This window comes from Lottia gigantea (assembly GCF_000327385.1).
Source record: "Lottia gigantea unplaced genomic scaffold LOTGIsca_54, whole genome shotgun sequence".
Lineage (NCBI taxonomy): Eukaryota > Metazoa > Mollusca > Gastropoda > Lottiidae > Lottia > Lottia gigantea.
The window spans coordinates 462,311-483,680 of NW_008709848.1; the positions used below are offsets into that span (position 1 = coordinate 462,311).

The following is a 21,370-nucleotide window of genomic DNA, read 5'->3' on the forward strand; positions in this document are numbered from 1 at the left end:
AACCCAAAATTTCAGTTATAGCTACACCTGTAATTCCTCTGCTTTTCACAATAAAAATCTAGTTTCAAATTTCCCAATTACCGGTATGTTTTTTTGGGGTTTTTTTTTTATATTTGAAGTAAACTTTGAAGATTTGTTTTCCACATCAAAATCTGTTGGGGAAGAATGTGAATGTTGGCATTTATCAATCAATATTTTAAACGTTTAACAATCTCTTTATTATTGATATTCCCTGAAAAATACATTCAAGAAATACTTAATCCATCGGTGGTCCATTGGCACATTTTTGTCTTTATACCTCTACGGACATATAGGGCATGTTTGCCTGTTTGGCTATCCAAATACATTTCTTGCATTTTCTTTTTCATTTTTCACCCAACGATACGTGCATGTAGACCTATATTTCTTGAAGATCAATTCGAATTTCAGGCGGTATGTGATGATTAGAAACGGAGTTATCTTTCCTGTCGCAAGATAACCAGGAAGATATATAGTCACTATTTTGCGCGTTTGACATTTATGTCATTTGATTCATAATATTAACGCAATTCAAAAACAAATTTAAGTAGTTATTGTTTGCTTTTTAGGGATAAAGAGGCGTAGAAGGTGTTCGTTTGTTACACTATGGGCGGTATCGTTTCATCTTTTCGATTAATGTTCCGCGAAGCAGTCATGGCCTGCAAAGTAATAGTGTTCCGCGAAGTACATTAAGACTGGTAGATCTAAAAAAAAAAACAATCTATGGTTTTAACATAGCTCTTCATGTCAACCGCGACTACATATCACATGGGGGATTTGTTTACATTCTGACGTCAGAAGAATGAGCTTCAACACGTTAAGGAACGGGTGGCGTCTTATATATACACTCACCTTTGATCAGTTTTTCATACGGTCTCCACTCATAAAACCACACACTGTCATTAATATGACTAGCAGAAGTAGAGGTTTAAAAAGGTCTGCGAAGGATGCCACGGCCTTAAAAGCTAAGAAAGCGAAAGGAGAAACTGATTTATGTAATGGCTTGCATTGGATTCAACATGGCAAGGAAGTGAAAGGGGCGAGTCCCGTCATTGCCCTAGTTTCAGATAGCTTACCTGGGCGAAATAAAGTAGCAGGATTTGACATTGATTTTACCATCATAAAGACAAAGAGTGGACGAAAATTTGCAACTGGTAATAAATTTTTACTTGCACATTGAAATGGAGTTATAAATCGACAGTGACTAAACTCTCGACTCAACTTTGCAATACTACCCCTGCTGGCTTTGTACTTAAAAAAAAAAAAACTAAGCTACAAAATGGATTTGGAAGAGATTTTCTGATATGTTGATAGGCTAGGGCAAAGATCCTTTAAGGTTAGGAAATGACTCTAGCTGTTTGGATGGGTGGTATATGCATTCTCGATTATAACTTCACGTATGCGACTCTATCCATACTGGTTTTGTCAGTTAGGCATCCCTTGCTGTCCCTAACTATCCACACAGCTATTAAGATAATACAGGTGTCTTCCCTTGTAAGCAGTCTTTTTATTCATAACAATTGTTTTCACCCTTCAAATTTGACCTGTATCTTAGACAGTTTTTTATTGTGCTTATTAATTATTTATTGCAGGATCCAAAGACTGGGAGTTCTGGGATGACAGTGTTCCAAAGAAACTACAGTCTTTAGATAAAGATGGGTACCGAGTGGTATTTTTTACCAATCAAGCTGGTATTGAAAAGATGAAAGTAAAACCAGAGGAAATTAAAGATAAGATTGAAGCTATCATTGCTGCCTTAAATATTCCTGTATTGGTAAGTTTGGTATCATTATTTGAGCCTAACCTAATGTTTAAAGATGAGCCTCTTGAACATTAGTTCGTTTGATGATACTGCCAGGCAATCAAATTTCTTCCCTCTCCAGTGCTGGGATTTTGTGACAAAAAAAGAGGTGTATTAAACACTAAATGCACCTTTTGTTTGCATCACAAAATCCAAGCGTTGGAGAGTAAAGAAATTTTATTGGCTGGGGGTGCCATCAATCGGAAAAATGTTCAAGAGGCCTGTCTTTAGACCTTAACTGAAGTGACTATATAAAAAAGAAAAGCTAATAAAAAAACGAAAAATTGCATGATTTTAACTAGACTATTCATTACATAAAAATTGATTCTTGTGACTATTTGATGTATTGAAATTTTTTTTCAGGCCTTTATATGCACCGGAGAAAATCATTTCCGTAAACCAAGTCCATTGATGTGGGATTTTATGGCTAATGATTGTAATCAAAGTGTCAAGGTAAACACCAAATTCTTCATGAAACTATTTGTTAACCAGGGATGTTTCTCATTTTTATATACCTACATGAAATGTCACCCATGTCTACTGGTCTGGCAACCCACAATTGCCACAAACACTCTGAAAGCACAAATTTGAAGCAACATTGTATAAAGAGAAGAGAAGCTATTGATATTGTTCTTGAATTGTTTGTAAACACTCAATTGTTTTTTACAAATTTCGACCCAACTTTGCATGATTATTAGCAATCATCCTGATAGTGCCTTTGTATGGATTTTCTATTTCTATAATTTTTTCAGCTAGACCTAACAAAATGTGTTTATGTGGGTGACGCTGCTGGAAGAGCCAAAAATTGGGCACCAGGAAAACCTAAAGATTTCTCTTGTGGGGACAGAATGTTTGCACAAAACATTGGAATTGGTAAGATTTCAGTCAATTGACGAGAGTTCATCTGTTAACATATGATCTTGGTATGTTATCTATCATAAGGACAGCTTGTGTTAAAATGGGGGTTGATCTAAAGAAATTAGCCAAGTGAGAGATCAGGAACTCAAATTATGAGAGGACTCATTTCCTGAAATCCATTTCAAATCTATATTGTGTTAAATAGATTTAGAGATACATATTTGGAAAAAAACTCTTTGAACCTCATGTTTGTAATTTTTGGACATCTTTTTCACTTTCTTCTCTTCATCAGAATTCCATACACCAGATGAATTCTTCCTTGGAGAAAAACCTGCCAAATTTGATTGGGGATCTCTGAACGCTGTTGATTATTTAAAGACAAATCCCATCTGTACTGAGAAAAAGGTGTATAAAGGAAAGGTAGGATTTAATTACTATTCCTGTCTTCTGAATTGCAGTTTTGGAAATCAGTCATAAGCTCATCAAGTGTCAGACTCATCAAGTGTCAGAGGGTAGTGTTTTTATGTTATAAGCCATTTGATTTCTCTGTGGTTTGAACATTTTTTGTCATTTTGACTGGTTTTGTATAAAAGTTTATCTGATTTCAGGGCCAAGAGGTAGTAATAATGGTAGGATGTCCTGCATCTGGTAAAAGTACGTTCCGTAAGAGACATTTTGAACCACATGGGTATGTTGCTGTTAACAGAGACACAATGGGCACACAGGAAAAATGTATAAAGGTAAAGAAATCTATTCATAACAATGTTTTCTTTTAAGCATAAAATGCCTTTTGCTCTTCTTTAATTTATTTGTATATAGTTTCTTCTTTTTTGATTTTGAAGAAATTTCTCAAGATTTACAAAGAAAAAGCTCTGCATTATTTAAAAAAATCTGTGGTAAGAAATTCAGTAGGATATAAAAGTGGATTTCACATTCAGATTTCAGATAAGCTCACATAATTGATGGCAATGAAGCTAAATTTTATTGGATTCTCCAGGAACATTATAGATATATTAACCAATGAAAAGTATTGTCTAAAAAGTTACAGGTTGCTGTTGGGATGCAACTTATTATTGTCAAAATATAAAAATAATGAAATGATACCCAATTTAAGTTCATTCCTAATGTCTCTCTGATATAATTCTTATTATCCAGGCAGCCAAGGAAGCATTGAAGAAAGGTAAAAGTGTAGTAGCTGATAATACCAATCCTTCTGTTAGTGCCAGACAACCATATGTTGAAATGGCCGAAAGTAAAGGTAAGCTCTCTTATCTGATATAAGCTCTTCTATTTTATTTGTTTGACCAATGAAAGTATTATTAATGTATAACATAAAGCTAATTGAATATTGATTAAAATTTGGCTGAAATTTGTGAGTTGATGTATTGCTCAGTACAAATGAAGTTTTAAATGGGCACTGTTCATGAAAACATTGAAAATTAGTAATACACAGAGACTTCTTGTAGGAATTAATACTGATGTAGCTTAATAAGTAGAAGTAACATATGACATATGTATCATAAACCATTATCTCAATGCTATAATTTTGAAGTCCAAGTTAAAAAAAACCACTCTAATTAATTGATATTGAATTTTAGGTATCCCATGTAGATGCTTTTATATGCAAACTCCACGAGAAGTGAGCAACCATTTAAACTATATGCGTCAAACTCAAACCTACAGTGAAGTACGACGAATACCAGATGTAGGTTTTAACGTTTATAAGAAAAATTTTGAAGAACCAACTAAAGCTGAAGGCTTCACTGAAATAATCAATATAGATTTTAAACCTATGTTTGATAATAAGCGTGATGAGGAGTTATTTAAACTATGGACATGAAAGATTACAAGTAAAGCTTAGTGAAAGAAGATTGTGCTCGTTCTTTAAAAATCAACTGTAAATATGTGTGAACGAGAAAGTTGTTGTTTTCACTAAATATATTAGCCTGATAAATCTTGCCTTACTCTTTCCTCAGATGTAATAACTCCTGACTATGTCCTATGTGTACAGTACATTTGAGGAAAGATTTGTCAGGCTACACATGTAGATATATATGCATGTACTTTAATTCCTCACATTGTGTTCATTTATTATTTTACTTACTTCTCATAATTTTAGTATTTCATTTTCATAGCAGCCGCTTTCCCAGCAACAAAACTGTTAGACATTTTATCACTTATGAAGCAGTCCTTACCAGTTGAATTCTGGGTATATGGAATATTTTTATATTCACTTTGTTAAATGGTTAAGTTAATATTCATTTAGATATTGTTCTCCACCATATTGGTTTCATAGTTTTGTTTTGCTCATTTTATATACTTGTTATATTTTCTCATGGAAACCATGATTGTTTTGAATTTGTTTGTTTTGCATAGTTTTGTCTTGTTTTATTCTTTTTATATCTGAAATAGTTTTTATGTGAAATCAAGGTCTGTATCTTGTAAATGCCTGAGGGGGAGAGGCCCAAAGTGCCTAACCCTCTTGAGACCAGGGGACTGGCGGTTGTCAGAGGCCCCAAGAAGACCATGGATTTCAGATGGCCCAATATGAATTTTTAGCATAATTTTAACTTCAAAATAAGAACTTTCACAGGCATCAGAGGAGGGCCATATATATATATATTTATTAGTATATAATTCCAAAGCAAAAACTAAATCTCGTGTTGCATTTAGAAAATATTTTTCAAGGAACAAAATCAACAACATAGGAATCAAAAGCTCAAAATATGAATTTTTATTATCACTTTAAGCAAAAGTGAATGGAAACATAATGTCTGTATAGATTAAAACAATTACCACTCCTGGTTGAATAAAATAAGATCATAAATTAAGAAACGAACCCATAAATGCCACATCCTACAGTCAAACAATTATATTTGTTCTTTTCATACATGTCTACATTTTTCAGAGGTAATTAAACATTAATAAACAAGAAATAAGCTGGTTTGCATAGTTTAAATCAATATTATTCTAGTCTAAATGCTATTACATATGTTTTGAATCATTCCCAAATGTAACCAGATATCTTCGTTCAACTATAGGGATTGTATTTGTAAAAAGGTTTTATAAATTTTATGTGCATTGGGGACACTGACAACATCGATTTGCACCATTCCAATTTTCAGTTAGACATCTGTGATAGTTGCAATTCCATTAAAACTAACGTTTTTATGACGTCTCTATGGCAAAAGCTGCTAATTTAATATAGGGCCCTTGCGATGTCATAAAATGCTTTGTTTTAGTGGGACTGAAAGAATCACAAACGAAAATGGTGCAAATTGATGCAATCAGTGTCCCCAGTATACATGATAAGTTTAGAAAACCAATTTACAATTCTTTTACCATTCAAACTTATAGATGTAAAGTAAGCAAAAAAGCTAATCTAGGCTAATACTCTTGAGAAGTAGCACAAGCTTTAAAACTGCAGAATTACCCTTATAATTGACTGTATACTGATGTTGACAAGTGATATAATTAGGAAACATTCAATTCTTTAGACTGTAAAATATTTACACAGAGCTTTCTACATCACAAAATCTTGAACGTTCAGAATTCAATCGCCTTTGAAATAAGGGAAACTTTCACAGACATGATCTTTGACAAAATGTCAGATTTAACCCTTTCAACACCAGCAACTGGTTTACCATCCACACAATTACGCAATATAAACCAGACCATCTGGTAAACCCACCGTTACTAAGTGATGTCATACAACTTTACTATATTACTTGGAGTTCAGCATATATGACAATTTATTTCATTTACAGGTTCAAAGGGTTAAAATAGGCTTAATCATTATATTCATCTTTGTTGTTGAATATTGATGTTCAGTTGTCGAATATCCAGCCTTTCGTGACTGCGTCAATCGTTTATCTCATTGCTTTTTGGACCAGGGGATTTTCCGGTGATTTCATCCATTCTTTTTGTAACATATGTTTGACTTGAGCTAATCTGAGGTTTGGATTTTCTCTCTTTAGGGCTGGTAATCTCGAATCTTCAAATTTCTTGAAAGCAGCTTTCATTCGTTTTTCTGGATGCATATCAACATCTTCCTTACCTTCACTGTAAATACCAAAACATGGATTTTGATTAACACATCAGTCAAGTCAATGACATTAGACACACTCTGAAACACTTTGAGGATCAAGCATAAAGTAAACAAAGTCTTAAAATGGAATTTAGCAATCTTAAGTATATATAGACTCAGCTTGATGGAACAACAATCAGTGGTTGTTTTATGTGAACATCAAAGCCCTGCATTGTAGATCCATAAAGCTGTGTCTATATAAATTAAGACAGATAAAATGTTCTAAGGATGAACTAAAAATTATAATATTCAAAAACCAAAATCAAATTTGTATAATTTACACAAAAGTTCAGTAATTTCATTAAAATACGATGTTAAGAAACAAAAAAAAAACATTTTTACCCGAGAATTCCAATAGCCTCATCCACAGTTCTAGCTTCACCTTCTATCACTACACGATTGAGGTTTTCTTCTAATGGGGGAAGATCATCATCATCATCATTATACCTAGCTTTGGATTTCTTTTCCTCTTTAGCTGAAGGAAAGAAAGATAGATAAAATGGCTATGTGTTTCAGTATGTATTGTAGAAGTCACACACAAAACCTTCACTTCATGATTTAATAAATTAATAGTAATGTATTCCATAAAAACTTAATTTGTGAACTAATTCATAACAAGTCTTATTTATTTAATATTTGGACAAGAAACTTGCATACATCTTAAAGTCTTTAATGGCATTTAGCAATTGTGAGTACGACATATCGACACAGTTTTATGGAACAGCAATCACTGATTTTATGTAACATTTCGACATGTTTCATTATGTGCCTGAGGACAACGGGTCGAAATGTTGTATAAAACTTCCATAAAGCTGTGTCTATATATTGTATACATCTCGTTTCAGAATCAGACTTTGATTTGAATAATTTGATGTCTCTATTAAACAGTCATATCTGATTAGTGCTCCAAAGTACCTAATAGTGAGAATTATATTAAAGACAAAAAATTAATGAATCCTCATCTCATTTTCATTGAAGTAAAATTCCATGGTTTTGATATTTACAACTATTAAATCATCCAGACATTATTAGATACATTTTGGACAAGATATCAACCTTACCTGCTTGTTTTTCCATGGTAGCTGCAATTTCACCTCTTGTTATTTTGGGTTGAGGTGGAGGTTTGGCAGTTTTTAATTTTGTCATTTCTTCATCATGTAATTGTTGTAATTCTTTTTTCTTCTCTAATTGTTGAAGTCTTTTCTTTTCTTTGTCCTCCTAATAAAACAACAAGTATACAGAAACCATGACGTGTATGATAAAAAGTTAGGGTATAAATGTGTATTTCTATCAAGCAACAAGTTACAGGTAGGGCCTATACAGATATGAGAGGTGTACTGAGAATTGAGACCTAAATGGAAGTATTGGCCTAGGCTACAGAGCACTAGTTTTTTTTTTCAGTTACTAGAATCTGATGTCTAGCTTGTCAAGAATTACAGGTAGATAAAAATCAATGGCTGTAAAAGTCAAAAAAATAAAAATAAACTTTAACATCTTAAGTTAATATATTACAGGGTTTTTATTTTTATCCATTAAGGTACCATAAATGATTATTTTGCAGGACAACAATACCTTTCTCTGAAGTTTTCTATTGGACTGTTTGTCATCATCCTGCCACAGGGCATCTTCTGCAGCAGCTGCTTTTCTTTCATTATCAGCCTCTTTCTGTGCAGATTTCCTAGCTTTGGCTTCAGCAGCCTTTGTATTGGTTCCAGAAAATTTCTTCGGCATGGCTTACGCCTTTCAGCCTTGGTCTGAAAAGACAAGTCAAGTATTCAGTAATAATAGACTTGATCTGAAAAGAACTGGTATCTTCAATTATACAGCAGTTCTCTTAAGGCTTAAGGAACATAATGAAGTCATACTCATAGTATAGTCATCAACAAACCTATAAAGATCTATTTATAATAGGATAGGGTTTATTTTAGGATATAATCTCATTAGATTATTTCTTTGAATCAGTCAATGGGGTGATAACGAGTTGTTCCCGAGTTTAAAAGACAGAACAAAATTGGTCTTACTCAAACAACAATCCGTCAAAAAAATTTTCTTTCAATTTATCATGCAACAATATATACGGATTGACATTGGATTTGCGATAAATATGTTCCGTTAAAAAAAGCTGAAACAATTATTTTTAGTATTAAGTCCATAGATATCTTGTATAAGGTAGATGTATTATAAGATATCTATGACTAAGTCTATCGGTAGGTCTACGCAGAATTTTATTGTCGACTTCTTCGTCCGGAATGTAAAACAAGCCGCCTCATATTCCATAATCAGTCCGTACCTGTCAAAAGAAAATTTCAACATGGTCGACGAGCGTGGGAAAAGTGACGAAACTGCTGATAATAAACTTGGTTTGGTTGATTCAGGCGTTGAGAAACTCGATTTAAATTCGGATTCATCAGCCACTAAAGAAACATCACCAATCCGCGAAATTACACAAACAGATCATCTCAATAAGAAACTTTTAACATCATTTTTAGACCGGCTCAATACTCAATCAAACACTATTCCTCTTCCGAGAAAGACCGACGAGTTTGACGAATTCGACCCAGGAAACATAGACTTCGCTGATCAATAGTTATTACAAAAGAAATACTGAACATATTTCCTCTTTCATTTTTACTTTGTGGGGAAGTCGGTGAAAATATATGTTTTTGAAGATTTATTTCATAACATTCACATAGAAACGGCATGGAATGTCATTTCAATGACTTTGACCAGTGACCGGGTTGTTGTGGAAAATGACCTTGACTCTTGTATTAAAAAATAAATGCTTGACTTCACACACTGAAAGTAGAATGCTATGATCATATCAACCTCATTCAACAAGTCCAGAGGATCAAGCAAGTTATACTTTGTTGCTGCCATAGGCTTTATTGTATGAAATAGACAAAATTTGTGTGAATTTGTAGCCTACTTCAACCTACTTTCAAAGATTTTATTATATTGAAATTCCAAGGCTATCATCCTTCATAGGTAGAAGTGTTGTGAGCACATTGTTGAATGAAATTAGTTACTCAGTATTTTGTATAGTAAATGTGTGACCTGTTAGTGTCAGTGATCAGTCAGGACAGTGTCTCGTTGATCTATATCTACCTATTATTTTAAAAGAAGATCAATATGTCAGAAGATAATAATTATGTTATAATTGGTATAAGTGGGTAGGTATTTTTTGTATTAATTTTAGCATGACCAGAGTTTGATTTGATCATGAACATTTTTTAAAAATCAATGCTGAAAAACTTTAAGTGTTTTGATAATTATGTTATATCAGAAATCATAATATTTGCAAGTAAAAAATAATTGAATGGGATACATGAAAATTATCGTAAAGAACATCGATAAGGGACACGTTTGACTTTAATTTTGGACATTCCAATTCTTCGTCCGATGCCTGTGGTTCCTGCAATTCCAGAAAGTTAACTGGAAATGATACAGCTCCCACAAGAGAATTGGTAACCAACCTACCACCAGACCACAATGATATAATAACTTTTATTCACATTTTCCTTCACCGTTGCCTTACAAAACTCTTAACTATGTCTTTTATTGCTTAGTTTTAACGTGGAGTGGAAGAGTTGTATGATATTTGTGCAAATCAGAGCGCTTATTTTTCCAACCTGAATTAAGTATGTTGAGAGTATACTACATTTCATTTTGTATGTAGGTTGTCAACTTAAAAAATATAAATGTATTTAGTGATACTAGAATATACCAACTCTTATTAATGACATGTTACAATAACCCACATCAATTTAACTGATAAATAAGTTTTCATGAACTTCTAAATTTAAAATGACCTACTTCTACTACAACTCATTTGACATTTAAGTGATAACAACTTCAAGGTAATATGTATTATGTTTATCTTAAAATACAATAACAAAAAAATCTCACTGTTACAATAGTGCTCATTACATCAATTGTAAATGAAATGAATGGAGTTTTACGTCCTACTTTTCTGACATCAATTGTAGAGAGATATAGAAATACCACTGTTAAAATAGTGCTCAATGCATCAATTGTAGAGGGATATAGAAATACCACTGTTAAAATGGTACTGAATACATCAATTGTAGAGTGATATAGAAATACCACTGTTAAAATGGTACTCAATACATCAATTGTAGAGCGATATAGAAATACGACTGTTAAAATGGTACCCAATGCATCAATTGTAGGGTGGTATAGAAATAACACTGTTAAAATAGTGCTCAATGCATCAATTGTAGAGCAATATAGAAATACCACTGTTAAAATGGTACTCAATACATCAATTGTAGAGTGATATGGAAATACCATTGTTAAAATAGTGCTCAATACATCAGTTGTAGAGTGATATAGAAATACCACTGTTAAAATAGTTCTCAATGCATTAATTATAGAGCGATATAGAAATGGAAATATTAAAACAATACCTAAAACATTTTGTCACTCAAAGTTTTACACTATGTGATCCTCAGACAACTGACATATTCCAGTAATTTATCATTTTTAAAAAACATAAAGCTTCTTTTTTTTTTAGAGTTAGTGAGAATGAATCTATATATACACACTATTTTACAATAATAACCATAAATGAGTTTGGTAGTATTTTGAGGTGAAAAATATGAATTTCCCTGCTGGAATTGATTGTCAGTTTTATTCTCGTACTGTGATTTTGTAGGTGTACAAATAGTGGGAAGACAACAATGACTGATAGATTATTAAAGTTATTTCCTTCAGCTAGCCAGATGTGTCAAGATACCTATTTCTTGGTGAGTAAAGACAGAAATTGTATTTTCTTCAAAAAGTGATATGATTATAAATTGTTTTCTACATGTAAATAGTTCCTGATACATTTCATAAACCTTACTTTTGGCTACCTTAAGCATTTTGAGTCATGAAAGCTTATATTTTGTCTTATTGAACTTTTACTATAAAAAAATGCTTCTTTAGTTAAATTTATTTTTGATTTATTAGTTTGTAATCAAGGTATGTCTATGAACAAGTCACTCAATTGTTTAAATTTTGATTAAATTCTTTCAGGAACCTGGTGATGAAAGACTAGAATTTGTGCCTGAAGTCAATCACAGCAATTGGGAAAGTATGTTTGTATTGTATCCTTTCAATTTGTGGAAATAGTAAATTTCTAGTTTTACTTTCCCCTCTCCAGCAGTAGAGGTCTTAATGATCTAAATGCCAATGCTAATGAATTATTTGACATTTTGAAAAAAGTTGGCTAATCAACAGTATTAGGGTAGTCTTGATTTTTAAAAACAATGTAAATGCATTGTGCTAAAGTAAAACTCACACCATAGAGAACGGCAGTTATGTATAATCATGAGTGAGGAACACGTGGCCACTTTCACTAATCTCAACCATATGCAATTGCTATGGTATGAGGAAACCTTAATGTAAAATGATTATATGATATAGGTAACTATTATTATTTCTATATTATAGAATTAAGTGCATTAGATATGGATAGAATGGTAAGAGATGTAAAACAATGGATTAAAGACAGTAAACATAGTAATTCTCACCAAATTCCTATTTTGTTTATCGAAGGATTTACTATATTCAATCATAGGTAAGCATTACATACAAAATATAAATAGTTCACTTGTTGATCAGGTTGGTTTTGATAAGATAAAAATAGGTGTCGAATTTGTTAGGTGTCCCTTTCACCATTCATAAAAATGAAACTAATGAAATAATTATTATTTTTGTTTCAGTCCACTTAAAGATTTATGCAATAAAAAGTATTTTTTTACAATGGATTTTGAAACTTGCCAAGAAAGAAGAAGGTAATATGCCCTTTACTTATCTGTACTTTATTATTGGTTAACTGCTATCCATTCTTTTGTTCATATAATTCGAAGAAAATTCTGAATTTTTCAGAGATTTATGCTCTCTGGATAAACATTTTTCTCCTAATTTCAGGGAACATAATTTGCAAAAATCTGATTTTTTTTTCTGTTTTCAGTGGCAGGAATTATATACCTGCAGATCCTGAAGGTTATTTTGAGAAAATTGTATGGCCTATGTATTTTTCTAATAAATCAGAGTTAAATCATTATAAAGATATAGGTAATTAACAGTTTTATCTCCTCCGTGCAGATCTAATCTAATGACACATGTTATCAAGATGTAATAATAAAGGATAGGTGGCAGTGGAATAGCTCAGTCTGTAGCGAGTTGGATTGTCCTCTGCTAGGTGATTGGGTGTCGTGGGTTTGAATCCCTATCAAGTTGTGAAACATTTTCAATGCCACATCCAACATGATGTTAAGTCTCAATCCCTACTTTTGCTAAAAACTCTTTGATTGAAAAAGTTAAGAATGTCTGATAGACGTAGCAATGCCTCTTTCAATACCCCCTTATAAAATATATAAAATCTGCTCAGTTTAAATTTGTAATGGAATGTCTGTTTTTTTAACAGTATATTTAAATGGTTGTGATCCACAAGAAAAGACACTGAAGACAATATTAGAAGATATATATACTCTACCAGCACTGAAGAAATTACATTTTATTAGTTGATAACGTACAAAAATAGCTCTAATATTATTACATTGTTTCCATTTAAAAGGCATTCTGCAGAAAATGTGTCAAAAATTCAGCCCTGAAGAAATCAGTTGAAAACGTACCAGTATAGCATGAATCTATTTTGTATGACTTTAATGTAAATTTGAGGGGGAATCCTCCCTTTCTGAAAATATGTCAAAAATTCATTATTTTTTACCTCATTATTTCAAAATTGTATAATTGTCATGTTGCATATTTCCTCTATCAATCCTCTTCTAATTACATATTTTTAATTATTATTACTGGTAAGGCTTTTCTTGTTACTGATATTTTTTTTATTGTGCATTTAAAAATAATAGATCAAAAAGTTTACTATATGAATAAAATATAATATAGTTAACTAGTAGAATACAAATATTTATAATTAGATTTATTGTACTCTGGGTAATTTTTTGTCCTTATAAGGTTATGATAGTCATGTATGATTTTGAAATAATATTTTTAAAAGTTAATAAATGGCACAGGTTATGGACACGAAAATGCTATTGCAAATTGTATGCCTTGAGTTTTCAGTTGTAATTAAACCTCAGAATGAGCATCTGCAGATTTCATGTGCTATATGCAAGCGGTTAACAATGTTATGCACATCTAAAGCAGGTCAATTTCAATCTATTTTAAGATAAAAATAAATGGTAATGGTGTTTTGTTGCTATATAGGATTATTGTTTTTAGCACCACTTACTGTTATGAAGAAGAGACTGTTCAGAAACAACTACAGTTGTGCATTTATTTAGTTACACATCTATACATGGCATTAATTAGGCCTTATGATTGATAATACAATTTTTCTATGGTTTCTGATTTCCTTAGATATATGTTATGTTCTTTTTTTAAGAACAAGTAAATGAATTTTATTAACTCAATTTAAAGTAATAGGACTAATATTATGTACATTGTCAAGATTGGCATTTTGTGATACAGGTACGGTTTATACTAATTATGAATGTATGGTTCTCAATAATTTGTTATAACATAGAAAGTGTGTATGGGATTATTTTTGCTAAAACTAATTATTGGTTATTTGTGTAAGATTTCCTTTGTTATTGTGCATTCCTTGTCTTAGTTATTTTATGATATTTCCTATATTCCTGATATAAACTTTCCCTCCCAGAACACAAGTCAACAGTGAGCATTGCTATATCTGTAACAAATATTAGAAATATTTTATTTTTGTTAGACCTTGGATAGATATTATTTTGTTTTTTTGCATCCTCAGTGCTAGATATTTTTTTTTTTATTTCTGTGTGTCTTTAATGTCTTGGAATAAATGGTTTCCTCTTTTAGTGATTCATTTTCACATGAACTATTTGGACATTCCGTATAAAAAGAGTTAAAGTATATGTTGCACTGGTCAATGAGAGAGACTTTACAAATAACAGTGTACTATACCCAAAGATAAACATAGAATAATTGTTTAGTTCCTCTTCTAACAATGGCCAGGAAATTCTGTTAAAATGTTTACCATCTAAATACAAACACATATTTTCTAGTTCCTATGAAACATAGCATTAAACACTGCAAGTTAAACACTGGGAGTTTCTACTTGCAACATTAAAGGAGGTTGGAGGGACTAAAAGATACATCTAAAAATCAGATTTTCCTTAGAGTACACCAGTTGTACTTGTTAGAAAGAATGATGATTCTTCAGGATTTTGTATCAACTATCGATGTCAGAATTAGGTCACCGAGAAGGACATCATATTCTGGGAATCAATACAATCCTTGATGCCATGTCAGAACTATGTTGGTTCAGAATACTTCTTGCTCTCAAATCTGGCTACTAGCACTTAACATGCTTGATCTGGGGTATCATTAATAAATATTTCCATTTTGAAATAGCCATGATCGTCCATATATCTTGCTCTCCTTTTATTTGTGCAGATGCCACATCATAGATCATCGATCAATGTTTAGAACGGCACCAACGAGGTTTTAAGTTCCTTTATATTGATTGCTGGATACGATTGAAAGAGAAATTAGGTGTAGTCTGATAACATGTGCTTTTGTTATGATACATTGTAATGGGCGGGGCTATTTGTACCTTAGATTACCCAGACTGAATGACTATTAATTTAACTGCAGACAGAAAGACTTAAAAATCGAAAATAAATCATAATGTTTACATTTTTAATCACGTGATATCGATTCTTATGAAAATATCAAGATGGCGGCAAATGAAAAAGAAAAATCTGCAATGTTTCATCCAGCGCATTAAGTGTAAAGACGATACGATTGCTTCAAGAGGAAAGGGGCTGAATAAGGCCACGCATTAAGATAAACATGAAGGGAACAGATGGCAGACACAGTCTTTCTCGAGGTCTAAGAAATCGAATCAGAATACGTGAGTTCTATTTCCTTCCACTTCCTCTTCTAGTTCTTCCAGTTTCCTTTCTCCTCCATTTCCAGGAGTTGGTTCCATCATGCATTTTATGACCTATAACTTTAGCCGAAAATTGACACAATTATGTAGACATCATCTTGAAAAATCAAATGACTATCTTCCAGTTATGGAAAAGAACACTGTACATCAGAAAGAATTCCTTGCAGAATTTGCCTATTTCTTCAATTTATTATTGTTATTACAAGGGAGGTAAACTCTCAAGGTTTTGATCAGATTCAGACAACAATGGATGATTGACAATTTGGAGTTTGCTCTTGTTTGATTCTCAGTCTGTACCACCTTTTTATGAATCAAGATGATTTGCACAGAATATACCATGTAAAACCTAAATACTTGAAATTGTATTTGTAATGAAATATTTTACAAGCAAATTAATGAAAAGTCTCAGTGACTGATAGCTGACAAAACCTGATCCAAGAGGATTATTATGTGTAAAAAACACTCATTGTTCTGTTACTTCCATCCATATCATGACTTTTCATAACTTATTATACAGTCTTGTTATCATTTTTATTGTCAAATTGTTTCAATGCATCCATTAGAATGCATACAATGGGCACTATGAAAATTTACCCAGCTGTAAATGTGTTTGGATAATCCTGGAAAGATCAATGCCAAGGACCAGCTGGTAGAAAGGATCCATTGTGAACCTAAGTTTTTATCCTTTAACTGTAGATGTTTCTTTCTTTCAAAACTTTTAAGTTTCAAATCAAAACTGTTTTTGTCTGCGGTACAAATGTTATTTTGTGTCCCTTTTATGAAACTTGAAACCAACCATGACTATCAATGAGATAGTTGGATAAGAAAATGATTTGAAAGAATTTTGTCTGATAAGGGATGACAAGGCAAGGTGCCAAAGTTTAAGTACATGTATTTTATATTCTATTTTCATGTTATATCATGAATATTATTACATGTCTTCAAACCAAGTGAAGTAACCCAGAAACTTTTTTTATTTAATTTGTGATACGGTACATAGAATTTTGACTGAAAAGGGGTGTGAAGAGGCTTGTTATTTTTAGTTTTACTGCTGACTTTGTTTATTCAGATATCAGAGAGGATTTAAAATGGCTAATATTTTCATAAAAGGTAATGAGAGATAAGATGTTTTATAAGTTTTTGATCCAGAATGTTACCTCAGTATTTTTACAACTTGACAGGTTTTATTGTGTAAACTATGAAAATTAATGAAAACTAACTAATATTGATAAGAATTACCTTTAAACATATTACACTTTATGGATAATAATTACTGCTTTATTTAACAAAGCAATGTTTCGACAATGATTCCCTTGTCTTTATCAAGCTAATGACCATAAAGTGGTTTGTGTTATTATTTTTTATTAAATGCTACTGTAAGAAGTAATGAAAGATTTAGTGTTCGGAGTCAAACACGACTGGCAAATACATTTAAATACTCATACATAAATGGCAACCAAACTATCAGCTTAGAGCTCTTTAAACTGTATGACTGCTTTAATATTGCCATATCAAGAGCCTTATAATAAGTAACTTTCGTAACACCAAGTGTCCGTTTATCAATGGGACAGGTTGGCCATCCTTTTGACTCATCTTTTAGTCTCTGAAACAGGAGATTTTTAGCAATGATCAGTAATAGAGTTCACCGCACATTGTTTAAATTTGAGCCTTCCAATACATGTATGTTTCTGAATGATCCGCGTTTGAAAGTAAAAATGACAACTCGCCTTTTTGAGACTTTGTCATAATATAGAAAAGACATATAAGAAATAAAAGGTGAAACTTCTAGTTTGATGTATATTTGAAGGGATTATGGGATTTTTGTGCAGGTGTAGTACATCTTTTACATATTCAAGACTAAAATCAAAATGCGACCATGACAAACCATGTCCTTTAAGTTTAAAAGTTCAATTTAAATGCCTTAGCAATGTCATCAAAACCTGCAATCTGCAGTAATCTGATATATAAAACTATTTTGATATTGCTGACTGTAAATGACGACAAATATTAATCATAGTTGAAATATTTGTAAAAATCAATTGAGAAATTCAGGTGGAGTGTGTGAGGTGACGCCAGCTGCCGGCAGTCAATTCAGGGTTTTAAAATACAGCAGGCCAGATCAATATTATAGGTATATATTATTAAATACCATAGTTAACTGTTTTGATATTTCGTATCATTGTTTTCGTTAATTCACGGATATGACTTCTCCGGAAAATAGCTGTTACCCCCCAACTAATGAAGGTAGGTGATAGATTATCGTAATCTGATATTGATAATTGGCTGCACAGTTGCTTTCAATCCAATACAGCATTGAATGCTGTCAAATACTAGAAGTAGGTAATATAATGACCTGGAAAATAGCTCATGCACCTTCACTCCTTTGTATGTGTGTATCCCAATATTTGCACCAGTTCAGTTTAGGTGAAATTGCATAGTTTAGGTGAAATTGCGAAAACCTCAGAGGTCTGATTTGATTGGTGCAAATTGATGATATCAGTGTCCCCGATAGTAGGACAAAGTTTTTGAAAACCTCTTTAGATAGGTTATAGCTTGTTCGATTTGTTTTTTTCTTTAATAGAAATATTGCAAGACTCAATTATACAGTACCCTCCTGAATATTTATAATAGATATGATGTTGGACTGCAAAAGGATGCAAATTATTTTGCACCATAGTCATAGTATCGCTACCTCCATTCACAAAGTCTAGGTGTAGCTGCTGAATTGTTCAAGATAGCTGGGCTGGCAGCTGTCAGCACATTATAAGTTTTTTTAATATCTAAAATACATGATAAAGATTTCATGACAAATTGTTTTTTATCAGTTAAAAAACTGTGAATGTACTCATGAATCTAAACATATAAGTATGTACCAAGTTTTTCTTACAATCTGACCTAAAAGGTTTTGACATGAATTTAGATTAAAGGGATTGTACAAAGGTTTTAAATTTTTTATGTGTATTGGGGACATTGATAGCATCAATTTGCACCATTCCAATCTATGGTTCGTGCAATTTCACTAAAACTAAGCCTTTAATGACGTCACAAATCGCAAAGTCTTTATGTGATGAAAATAAAGAATATTTTGCGATAAGTGATGTCATCAAACACTTAGTTTTAGTGGAATTGCAGGAACCACAGATTGAAAATTAGAAAGATGCAAATCAAGACTATCAGCGTCCCTGATACACTTAAAAAATAATTAGAAAACCTCTTTAAAATCCCTTTAAGAGAAAAATATCATACATACTGCTCTGAAAACATATTTCATGCTGACTTGGTTTCATCCACATCAAAATTAAGCTTACAATGTATTGTATTATATAGACCCATTCATTATTTTTGTAAATAACTTTTAACTGAACAACCATAAACCCTAGCCATAGGTTATTATTGAAGTATTTTCTGAGTTTCCTAAATTAAAACCTTTCCATTTTTTTAAAAAAAAAATTGAAAATATAGATGTTCCATGCTCTAAATATATGGCTTATTGGATGTTAATGGTACAGGAGTAAAGTGTTGCTATGAAACACATAACTGAGTTAAAAATCAGCAGAATTTTTACTCATAGAAACAAAGTATGGCCCTGCAATCCAAATGTAATATCAGTGGTAAAATCATAATAAAAGTCGATAAATTAAGGTTAGAGATAAAATGTGTGATTAAAATCAGATAGTAATTGCTGTTGTTTTGTAATATATCAGTGGTGTTGTATTTGATTAATCTCGTTAACTTCAGACCAGATCATCCAGATGCCACTTGATCGATCATTGATTAGCAGGGATTAGCCTGGAACATCCAGTTAAATACAGTTCAGACCAACCTTCCATTTAGATGATTATTAATGATTTTTTTGAACCAATGAGTTGAAATTCTCTAAACAAGACATTTAAGTTACTGATTACACTAGATCAGTGTTTCTCAACCTTTTTAAAGCTGACCTAGGCCAGTGCTTTTATGAGACTATGTGCTAATTACATGTTTAACATCCCCAGAGCAATCAATTTTGTGAAAAACCCTCACCTCAAAAACAATGAACATTCAAAATATTGTAATTTTTCATTAAAGCCCATTCATAATGCTATCTGAGGTTCCCAGCAGACTAGGTTGGCTCTGTGGTATGGGCTATACAATAGAACAGCCAGTTATATGCTGTTTTGACTAGATCATCAAGATACTGTTAGAATGAATGCTGTTCAGATTTGAGAAGTCCATTATATCTAATAGAAACATTGTTCAGGCAAAATTGTCTTAAAGCTGATGCTAACAAATGATTAGTCTTCATAATCCAGTTTAAATACTATTTAGATCAACCCAGGTCGTTAATAAGCTGCTAGATTGATTGCTGGGTAGTAGAAGGTACAATCTGCTTATTAGTAATTAAAGGTGCCCTCACACCACCATCACCGATATTTGTGTTGAATAGCGCTCATAAGTTTTGCACGTTTAGAACTAATGACTACTTTCATTATTCACTATCAAACACAACTGGAAAGCGCTATGGTGTGTGGGCACCTTAATCTTGTTAACTATCCACAGATTAGTAAAGGGTAGTCACAAACATTCAGTTGAAATACTGTCTAGACCAGATGTCAGTAGATTGATTGCTGATTTGACGAAATATCCTGATACATGACTGATTAGTCCAGAATGTCAATTTATAAACTGATTAGTCTATAATGTCCAGATTAAATATTGATAAGGTTATCTGATGTCAATTGATAGATCTGTGTGAATTAATAGTATTAAGTAGTGTAGTAAATGTTAACTACAAGTTATTTAACTTAATAACTTAAGGATTTCAGTAACATTAGAATGATAATCAAATAATAGTTAGAATTCACTTCTTAACCACAAAATGTTTTACTCAACTCTTAACGCTATCTGTCAGTCAAAAGTCACGCGATTGCGATATCTTAAGGAAATAGAATAGAAAATTTAGCCAATGCTTTGTGGATGAAAAAGTGGGTTAGGTTCTCACAAGAGGGAGAAATATGCTGTGAGCTCAATCATGCAAAATGAAAGTAATATTTTTATGCCACCACATGGGTACAATTCGTGATCTTGATTCTTGATGCAGTTGGTTTTTGATGAATGTATTTTCAACTTTACACTGTTAATATGTAATTCGGTCAATAAATTCTAATCACCTTGACAATTTGTATAAATAATTGACAGATTTATGATAAATCCCTGACTAACATATTATGAGTATAGATCAGAATTGACTTCATAAAATGATTAACTTTTTTTTCATTTTCAAACATGACTCTGTATGCATCATGCAAAATTATTTTTCACTGCAATGTTGTATACTTAGTCATTATGTAAGTCTCAATACCTTTATTGGTATTACAAATGTGTTTATAACTGAAATGTCTATATATTACCAATTTGGTATCAATGAAGATCAATTTGGAATTTGAGCTTTTTATATTAACCCCAACGATCTTAATTGCCATGGCTCACCATTTCCGGGGTTGATTTGGCCTTTGAACATACGTCAAAATTTCAAAATATTTTGTGAAGAAGCCTTGAACACTATTACTGATAAGTTTAGCTGAAAGACCTCTAAAACCTCAGAGGTACGATTGATTGACCTCCAAAATGGTGAGCCATTGCCTTTAACCAATAAAAATGCATTTTA

At 32.1% G+C, this 21,370-nt stretch overlaps 3 protein-coding genes across 3 annotated transcripts; 2 read left to right on the plus strand and 1 right to left on the minus strand.

Annotated features, from left to right (window-relative positions):
* Positions 1–925: 925 nt before the first annotated feature.
* LOTGIDRAFT_126696 (hypothetical protein) lies at positions 926–4,517 on the plus strand (the record flags this gene model as incomplete). Its single annotated transcript, XM_009062895.1, has 8 exons — positions 926–1,172; positions 1,611–1,792; positions 2,183–2,272; positions 2,572–2,692; positions 2,970–3,097; positions 3,286–3,417; positions 3,833–3,935; positions 4,276–4,517. 8 exons carry the CDS (start codon positions 926–928, stop codon positions 4,515–4,517), a joined length of 1,245 nt encoding a protein of 414 aa, XP_009061143.1.
* Positions 4,518–6,546: 2,029 nt separating this feature from the next.
* LOTGIDRAFT_126557 (hypothetical protein) lies at positions 6,547–8,495 on the minus strand (the record flags this gene model as incomplete). The annotated part of the gene is made up of 4 exons (XM_009062896.1): positions 6,547–6,739; positions 7,107–7,233; positions 7,826–7,982; positions 8,337–8,495. The coding sequence occupies 4 exons, from the start codon at positions 8,493–8,495 to the stop codon at positions 6,547–6,549; spliced, it is 636 nt and encodes a 211-aa protein (XP_009061144.1).
* Positions 8,496–9,083: 588 nt separating this feature from the next.
* On the plus strand, positions 9,084–13,298 carry LOTGIDRAFT_234689 (hypothetical protein; the record flags this gene model as incomplete). The annotated part of the gene is made up of 7 exons (XM_009062897.1): positions 9,084–9,934; positions 11,440–11,530; positions 11,802–11,859; positions 12,219–12,345; positions 12,491–12,562; positions 12,742–12,845; positions 13,198–13,298. Exons 1-7 carry the CDS (start codon positions 9,894–9,896, stop codon positions 13,296–13,298), a joined length of 594 nt encoding a protein of 197 aa, XP_009061145.1. The 5' UTR covers positions 9,084–9,893.
* Between the last annotated feature and the right edge of the window lie 8,072 nt (positions 13,299–21,370).